The sequence below is a fragment of the Vigna unguiculata genome, chromosome 4, assembly GCF_004118075.2.
Source record: "Vigna unguiculata cultivar IT97K-499-35 chromosome 4, ASM411807v1, whole genome shotgun sequence".
Classification (NCBI taxonomy): Eukaryota; Viridiplantae; Streptophyta; class Magnoliopsida; order Fabales; family Fabaceae; genus Vigna; species Vigna unguiculata.
Genome location: NC_040282.1, coordinates 33,794,343 through 33,804,738, shown reverse-complemented (window position 1 = coordinate 33,804,738; position 10,396 = coordinate 33,794,343). Strand labels below are relative to the sequence as shown.

General features: G+C 23.9%; 1 protein-coding gene across 1 annotated transcript; it reads left to right on the top strand.

Moving 5' to 3' along the window:
• Nucleotides 1-5,884: 5,884 nt before the first annotated feature.
• On the top strand, nt 5,885-9,890 carry LOC114182443 (tryptophan aminotransferase-related protein 4-like). The gene is made up of 5 exons (XM_028069312.1): nt 5,885-6,173; nt 8,148-8,445; nt 8,528-8,817; nt 9,124-9,404; nt 9,490-9,890. Exons 1-5 carry the CDS (start codon nt 5,890-5,892, stop codon nt 9,870-9,872), a joined length of 1,536 nt encoding a protein of 511 aa, XP_027925113.1. The 5' UTR covers nt 5,885-5,889; the 3' UTR covers nt 9,873-9,890.
• The last annotated feature ends 506 nt before the right edge of the window (nt 9,891-10,396 follow it).

Genomic DNA, 10,396 nt, shown 5'->3' with positions numbered 1-10,396 from the left:
GTTTGTAATTATCAAATATTTTTATATAAATAATAATAATTTCTCCTTTCTACAGACAAAATTAGGTATTTTATAATTTTTGTTTTAAGAATAATCATTAAATATGACATATTTTTTTTGAATATGATCAATTAATAATTTCTTATTAATTAATTAATAATAATAATAAATAAATAAAAATTACTTACTTTAAAGTTATTTATTTACCTAATTAAAAATTAAGGCTTTTATTTTTATTTTACGTAGCTTACCAAAAAAGTTTATATACTTTTCAAATCTTACTTTTCATTATTCAAAAATTAAAAGATGTTGAGAAGAATAAAAATAACTTTTCAGTTTCTTCCAACACTACTTTTCAGTTTCAAATCTTACTTTTCATCCTCCAAAATTAAAAGATGTTAAGAAGAATAAAAATAACTTTTCAGTTTCTTTCAACACTACCTCCAATGTAAACTTTGGTCTCTTCCAATATCTTTTTACCATTAATTAGCATTAATTACGAAGAAACCAAAGAGGTTTTGTGTGTCTCAATACAATGTTATATTTGAATTTATTGTATTATAATTTTAAATGAAAAATACTTTAAAAAATCTGTCTACTTTCTTGAAAAAGTTTTACACCGGTTTCAAAAATCTTCTCACCTTCCATTTAGTAAAAGTCATTTTGAATTATCAAATATCTAATGGTATCTAATCTAATATGTAATACATAATATTATATACAATTGCAAAGCTAATAATATTCTTTTGAGTTGTAAGTTTAACCATTATTAAACGTAAATATTATAAATAAATGAATAAATAGTGAATAGTAAACAACAATTAAATTATAATAAAGAACAAAGATAAAAAAAGAAATAACAAAGAATAAATAACCAAATAAATAAATATTTATTATATATAATATATAAGAAATACATTTACTTTAGACTTTCTAAATTTGTCAATAAATAAATAATAAAAGTAAAAAACCTCATTGCACACATTTATTAATAAATTTATTTTTCATTAAATAAGTGTGCATATATATATATATATATATATATATATATATATATATTTATTGAATTGAAATATTCAAATATATACAACATTCACAAATACATGTTCAAATATATGTTATAATGCATTATAAAATGTTTGTTGAAACTAAATTTCAAAATTAGTTTATTAGAAACGAAGATGTTCTCTGCTTTTTAATTCAGTGAGAAATCTCTTTTAACATATTAAATAATAATGTTTGGATTTAAAATTTGAAATAATAATAATAAATGCAAATAAAATTATTTACTTTAAATACATTTATTTACTAAATTAAAAATTAAGACTTTTGTGTTTTTTACTTGGCTTACTGGATATGTTTTTTATACTTTTCAACAAATATTTTTCATCTTCAAAAAATTAAAAGATGTTTAGGAGAATAAAAATAACTTTTCAGTTTCTTTCAACACTACTTTCAAGATAAAATTTTGGTTCTTCCAACATAACTAATTAGCATTAATTATGAAAAAACCAATTTTAGTGTCTCAATACAATGTTATATTTGAATTTATTGTATTATAATTTTAAATGGAAAATGTTTTAAAAGATCTACATACTTTCTTGAAAAAGTTTTATACTGGCTCCAAAAAATCTTCTCACCTTCCCAGAGAGTAAAAGTCATTTTGAATGACCAAAATCTCTAATAGTATCTAATCTAATATATAATTATATACAATTGCAAAACTAACAATACTGTTTTGAGTTCTAATGTGCATTGTCCCAAAAAATACATAATTAGTGGTCTTCATAATTAATATTTTGAAGTAAATATTACAAAATAACAACTTTAGAAACTTTTACAAAGTTTCTTAGAGAAGGTAGCTAATTTTTATAAAATAAATCTAATTAAAAATTGTAATATAATAAATTAATTAGGATTTTGTGTGAAATTTACTAATATTACACGACTGAAATGTTTTGTAGCATCGAGAGTAAATATTTTAAAATCTAATAGTAAATCTTATTTAATAAGATAATATTTACTATTTCAGAATTTTTATAGTGAGGTAAATGCAAAACATAAACTATATTTTATTTTTATAATAAATACAAATTATAAAGGCATAATCCAAGTTTTTAAAATTTTGAACAAACAAAATTAAAAAAAATTTCTCACTCTATGAATTTGTCTCATTAATGATAACATAGACTTTTGAAAAGTTCAAAAAAGAAGAAAGATTTATAACTAACAAATACTTTTATATAAGTATTAATATTTTCTCATCTTCTACAAAAAAAAAAATGTATTTTATTAATTTATTCTAAAAATAGTCATTACATATTACACTTTTCTTAAAATCCAATCAGTTAATAGTTTCTCAAAGATATATGTCTTCGTCATTAAATAACATTAAATATTAGAAACCAACAACTTTTTGTGTTTCTCATTGCAATGTTATATATGAATTTATTGTATTAAAATTTTAAATGGAAAATATTTTAAAAATCTATCTACCTTTTGAAGAAAGCTTTATACAGGTTTCAAAAATCTTCTTAAATTTTAATGTAGCTTATTGAATAAACTTTATCAATCAACACTTATGTCTTCCAATATAAATGTCAAAAATATAAAGAATAAATGGAAATCTATTCGTCTTCCAAGAATTTTGTATTTTGAATTATGACTCTATTTATTATGAACAACAACAATCATGATTTGTGGGACTCAATGAATCATGAAGTATCAATCAAACATATAATTAAAGTTTAAGACATTCACAAAAAATATTATTTATCAATTTTAAGTATATAAAAAATATAAAATTTTTATATCATCATGTTGTTTTTTTGGAGATGTTATCTGCTTTTTTATTTATCGTTAATGATTAATACAAAATGCAAAATCTTCTTCTAATAATGTGCTTGAAAATCGATTGATCTAATATTACTTATTACGGTTGTATTCTTAACTTTATATCAATTATGATTTTAAAATATTGCATTGAAAACCAAAATCTTCTTCTATTAATGTATTTGAAAATTGATTGATCTAATATTACTGATTATGGTTGTATTCTTAACTTTATATCAATTTATGATTAAATTTAAATATTAATTTAAGAATAAATTTATATTTATGTAGAATTAATGTAATATTATCATTATATATTTTTATATAATATTAAATTACATTGAATTTACATTGGGATTTTTTTTTTCATTTAATATCCTTCGAAACCGAACTTTTCTTATAGTTGATTTTTTTAAACATCAAGCAGCAGATAATATTAGGTAATATATTCCTTCCGTGTGTTTTTAGAATAAAATTCAAAATTAATTCATTGAAAATAAAATCGTTCTTTGGTTTTAAGTTGTGAAAAATTAATCATAATACATATAATAATATTAATAAATTTTGGATTCAAATTTGAAAACGATAGTAAAAGAAAAAGGATGTGATAACAAAATTTAAATTTAACATTTAAAATGAAAAATATATACAAAAATTAATTTTTGTAATAAATACTTTAATATTATTGATAAAAATATATAAATTCAAATATTCAAAAAAATTGATGATCCATAATGATATAATAATATATTATAAAATATAATAATATGTAATAATGTAAATATAAAATATAATAATATTAATATAATTAAAATATAAGGTAAAAAATAAAAATTATAAATTTTTTAAACTTTTAAAGATATGGAAATAATTAACTATTTCAATTTCAATATTATTGCAAGATTAAGATTCAAAAATTGGGATTCGAAATATATACAGTAACATTTTCTCTAAAAGCGATTATCAAACTGAAACTTTCGAATGAAAGTGGGTACTCTTTGACTAATTAAACCAAAAATATATTAATAAAATTTGAATTTTGACATTCAAAAAAATTGTGAAATAGTGTAAGTTTTTTAATATATTCTTATAATGTCTCTAAACAATTTTCAAATATTTTTAACTCATAAGAAAGGTTCGTATTTAATATATCATCAAAATCTAAAAAATGATAAATTGAAAAAATTTAATGAAAATACATTAATATTCACAATTAAAAATAATAAAAGTTAAAAATATGATATAGAAAATAAATAAATAATATAATATTTAGGAACAAAAGCTTCGTGGTTCTTAATAATATAATAATATATTAATATATTAGTCTTAATATGATAATAACAATAGTAAAAATAATTAAATAATTGTAAAATTTAAATATGAATTTTTAAATATTTTTAAATAATTTTTACATATTTTTGATGTTTTACACAAACTTAAATAATAATTTAAAAAATATTTTTTATAACATAGACATTGGTATATCATTACAAGTTAAAATTATACATTCTTAAAATTTTTAAAGATATAAAAATCACTAATGATCTCGATTTCAATATTTTTTTTTTCTAAATTAAAATATATATTGTCAACTTTGAAATTCAAAATATATAGTAATAAAGTTTGAATTTAAATTTTAAATTTTAAAAGCTATAAAATATGGGAGCAAAGTTAAAATTTGAAATTCAAAATTCAAAAAAATTGTGAAAAAAGGACTTCAATAGAGGAGTCTACCAGAGTCTAACCTTTGTATTTTTGCATAGTGTACTATTTATATTTGTCTACATAGTCTACATTTTGTAAGTTTTGGTTGTTTACTATTTATATTTTGTTTGCAGTCTAACATTTGTATCTTTAAAGAATCTACTATTTATATTTAGGTGTAATTAGTCGGATAATACTCACTTTTGTTTGGATATGTCAGTTTGATACCCGCTTTTAAAAAGGTGTCAATTAGGTCCTTTTGAGAAAAAAAATATTAACGTCATTAACGGTATCGATATTTACAAGAGTGAAAGGAATCTAATTGAGACATTGTTTCAAAAGTTGGGACTCGATTGACACATTTTTAAAAGCGAATACCAAACTGACACATCTGAAGAGAGTGAGTACTATCTGACTAATTAAACATTACATTTATATGCACCACGATCTATCATTTGTAGCTTTATATCGTTTACTCTTCACATTTTTTATATCGTTTAACATTTGTAACTTTATTAACTCTTTATATCGTCCATCATTTTTATTATTAGAGAATTGACTATTATATTTTTCTAAATTTTTTACTCAATATTTCATTTAAAATTAAATTAAATTTCTTATTTTTAATTAACTAAATCTTAATATATTATTTAAAATATTAAAAATATATATAAATAATTTAAATACATTTTTATCATAAAATCGATTAAAATATTATTATTGAATTTTATAAAATAAAATTTATATTAAATTTAATTATACTTTAACAATTTTACCAACTTTTGAAATATACTATAATTTAAATATAAAAGAAAATAAATATACTATAATTTTTAATTTTAAAATTCAAAATCCCGTGCGTTGCACGGGTAAGAATACTAGTATTACAACAAAACAAAAAAATATAAAGAAATAATAGGTTATGAAAAGTGCTTTCAAAAAATGTGGTGCAATGTACCTGACGATTGATAACAAAGACTTAAATCATTTTATATATTTCTCGAGCGTGTTTGACTAAATTCATCGATTAATTAATGGTGTTCACAAATAACCTCTAGCTTAAAAGTTTATTTCGTTGACCTAGTTGGCATTAAGTAGTGTTGAAAACCTTAAACTTCGAATTAATGCTTTCCTTTTTTACACGCATGTTGCATGTACAAATATAGAAGTTAAAAAAAAATATTTGGAAGACTGAAACAGTGTTTCACCAAGGTCAATTAATGCAAAATACTCATATTTCTCACGAGTGAATTGGCAATAACAAAATATTTCCACTGCACTTGCTTTGATGCTTCCTGCAGCTTATATATATAATGGGGATTAAATTCAAAATGAGAAAGCACAAGGGGTAACATGGCTAGGGTTCATAGTCTAAAGTATGCTCTATCTCTTACTTCTTCTGTTGCACTTAATATTTTGTTAGTTGGCATGTACATGTGCAACAGAGGGAAGCAAAATTGGACAGAAGAAGCCATGGCAGAAGCTGAAGCTGTGTCATCTATATCATGTTCTGGCCATGGAAAGGCTTTTCTTGATGGTTTAGTTCTTGATGGCAAGCCAGTTTGTGAATGCAACATGTGCTATGGAGGAAGTGACTGCTCACAACTTCTACCTGATTGCATGGTTGATGCAGATAGGTATTAATCTTTGTCCTTACTATCTTCTGTGGTTCACACACTCAGATGCAGTGGCTGATGCAATTTGTCTGAATCTTTATAAAAACTTTCAAAATAAGTACATGGTTCATGATATAACCTTCTTAACTAGAGATTATAGTAAAGTTAAATATGTTTTTGTTATATATTATTTTTAAAAATTATGTTTTATTTCTAAATTGAATTTTATATTTATTCTGTTTTTGTATTTTATAAAAGGTTGTGCAAAACATCCTTTCCAAAATAAATGAAATTATGTTTATCATATAAAAAATACTATATTATTTTATAGATTAAGAATTATATTAAATTGAGTATTTGGAATGTATTTAACAAATATTATAATTAAAGAGTTCTACAAACATTACAAATATATATATATATATATATATATATATATATATATATAATAAAATAAATTTTCTAAATTTATAATTTCTAAATTCTCTTACTTTTTAAAATCTTTCTCTTATCAAATTCATAAGTTATATTTAGGTTTTAGAAAAAAATATTTTAATTTTTTTTATTTTGTTATACATATTTGTGAGATAATATTTATCCAAAAAGAATTGAAATTATGACTCGATTGAGGGTACAAAGTTTCTTTAAAATCATGGTAGTGCATATAGGTTTGAATGCATTTATCATCTAGATGTGTAGTTGTAATATTTAATAGGTTTAATTGTGTTGCATATTTTTTAATTTCAATTAGAGCAACTCCGCTTATTAAAATACCTAATGTTAAAATATCAATTAGGTATACCCAATTTTATGTTTCGAATTATTGAAACTAATGTTTCCTTAAGTAGTAAAATATTTTTCTCAAGTATTTTTTTTATTTTTAATTTAATTTATAAGCATTGGTGTGATATACAACATAGTTATTAGTCCATATTTAATTTTCTTTATGAAAATATTTGATTAATGATTTGGTTTTAATATTTGGGTTTTATTTCGGTCCTTGAACTTTTTTAACTCAATTGAATAGGTATTAAAAAAAAAAATTAAAAACTCAACTTGGCTTCTTCGTTAAACTGGCATAATATGTTCGGAAAGGGTAACACATCAATATTAGGATTATTTTGGAAATCTTATGAATTTATTTGTTTTTCTCCTTCCACCTTCCTCCACCTTCATCCTTCTTTCATCCCTCTCCACCTCCCACCACTTACCAATCAAAAGGTTACCTATCTCCTAAAGTCAGAAAAGTCTCAAACGAAAAGTTTCAGAATCCAAATACTCTACTAGTTTTGTAGTGTGTTCTCCATTGAACATTAAAATTACACTGTATTAACATTTTAAATATCTTTTTAATATATTTTAAAATATCAAGATTAATGGTAATCAGTGTATCATAGAAATATAATAGAAAAACAATACTAATAAAAACTCAATAGAAAGTCCAAATTCATAATTTTAACTTTAGCTTTGAATATTTTTTTCAATTCAAAGTCGTAAATATTTCTCACCTAAAATCCCCCATCCATATAAGAATTATGAAGCTTAATTAGGAAAAAAAAAAAAAACTTACCGTTTTAGTTGGGAAGAGCATAGCAAAGCCTTTCACCCACTTTGGTGGAAGTTGGAAGAAAAAAATAAAAATTAAAAACCCAGAAGGATTTCAAGGTAAAAAATACACTTCACTTTTCAAACGGAGTTAAGCTAATGAAAGATAAACCCAGTTGAGTAAAAAAATTATAAAAACTAAAAGGATAAAGCCGAAATTACTAATGAAAACCTTAACTATATGTTAACACTTAATTTTATGTACTGTGATGTAAATTATTTTACACGATTAATTAATTAAAAATTGATAAATATGATTGTTTTAGACAGTTCTTTTATAAGGGAAGTTAATAAACACATATCATTCATGGTAAATTAATAGGACATATACTATGTACTCTAATTTTTGCATAAATTAACATCTATTACTTTGTGTATTGTCTTCTGCAGTGGAGATCCCACTTTTTTGGAACCCTTTTGGATGAAAAATGCAGCTAGCAGTGCAGTGGTGGTTGCAGGGTGGCATCGTATGAGCTATGAGTACAGTGATGGCTCTCTCATCTCAGAAGAGTTGAAAGCACACATTCAAAAGGTCCATGCAAGTGTTGGAAATGCCGTAACAGATGGAAAATACATAATATTTGGAGCAGGTGCCACCCATCTTCTTAATGCTGCAGTGCATGCACTTTCTTCAAACAATGCTTCATCTTCATCTGCAAAAGTGGTAGCTTCAGTCCCATATTACCCAGTAAGTTCTGATCCAAAGACCTTAGTTTTTTATATTTACATCTCTCAATGAATGCACTTTTTAACTCATTACTACTTGCCAGGTTTATAGAGAGCAAACAGAATTTTTCAATTCTGAAGATTATGAATTCAGTGAAGACACATCTATGTGGAAGAATGATTCTTCAAACTCAACCTTCATTGAGTTGGTGACTTCCCCAAATAATCCAGATGGGGATATGAAGAAATCTGTTCTTCAAGGTCAATTTGTGAAGACAATTCATGACCTTGCATACTACTGGCCTCACTTCACACCTATCACAGCACCTGCAGATGAAGATTTGATGATATTTACACTTTCTAAGTTAACTGGTCATGCTGGAAGCCGATTTGGGTAAGTCATATACATAAAACTGAGTCAAGTTATTCATAAATAGTTCATATAGTTTGAATAATATGTTTGAAAATTTCATTTATACTTATATTTTTTTGCCACATAATGTAGTATTTCTCTCAGAATTAAGGTTTTTATTTTCTATAAATTGATTAAAATTATTCTAGACATAAGTTACCTTCTAAAAGTCTGCATATTAACTTATTCAAAAGTTAGATTTTAACTTACTTATTGTTTTAATTTAGCTTATGAATACTTATAAACAAAATTTCCTCAATAGAATATGTGTGCATTGATTTGTGTTAGGTGGGCAATAATAAAGGATGAAGCTGTTTACAAGCGAATGTTAAAATACATGGACTTGAGTACCTATGGTGTTTCTAGAGAGACTCAGCTAAGAGTGTTGAAGCTTTTGAAGGTAGCCCTATCTGGAAATGGAAGGGCAATGTATGAATTCGGATACAACACAATGAGGAACAGATGGACTAAGTTGAGCAAAGTCTTGTCTCAATCAAAAAGATTTTCTACTCAAAATTTGAAACCTCAACATTGTTCATTTTCCCAGCACGTAAGAACACCTTCTCCAGGTATGTAGTTTTTTCCTGTTTAAAAAGTTAATGGGGGCATTAGTGAAGTTTAAAAAGTTTGCTAACACCTTCGTATTTTTTGCAGCTTTTGCATGGTTGAAGTGTGAAGCATCAGTTGTACAAGATCGTTCTTGTTATGAAGTTCTGAAAGAGGTAAACATTACTGGGCGAGAAGGTAGTTTATTTGGTGCTGATAAGCACTATGTGCGTCTTAGCTTGGTTAGAAGCAAAGATGACTTTGATTTATTGCTAAGGCAAATCAAAAAGCTAGTTTCTGTGGAAACTAATGATGAAGGTGTGGCCAAAGTTTCAACTGGTTTAGGGCAAAGCAATGATTCTACACTGATGTTGCGTGGTGAATGTTGTGGGAACGGATCATTGGATTTCAGAATGGAATTAGAGGCCTTGAACTACAATGGATTGTACAATATTGTTGATCTTTTTTCTTATCAAGAAATTAAGGTTTAAATATTCTTTTAGGGTTTAGATTAAGTTTATTTTTTCTCCAAATTTAAATAAGATTTTTGGTCTGAATTTTTATTATGAAAATATTGCTTAATCTTTTTGTTTTAAATACAATTAAAGATTTATGTTACCCATGTAACAAATTATAAACCATTTCTGTTTTTTTTTTTTTGTTTACATATGGATCACTTTGTTTCCTTTAAGAATTATTCATTTATATTATTGTTATAATATGGTTGCTAAGTGGTTTAATTCTTGGTTAAAGTATCACTACAAGAAAATATCTAATTAGTAACAAATTTTAGTAACTAAAAGTTGTTAGTTTACTAAACAATTTAGATACTAATATGCAAAAAAAAAAATTACTGATTACTAAAATAGTCACTATTATAAATAAAAAATTATAATTGGTCACTAATTAATTATAAATCAATTTAGTAACTATGTCATTTTGGTAGCCAAAACCTAGTGACTAATTTTCTTTGATAGCTAATTTTAAAAACCAATTTAGTGACCAATTATAATTT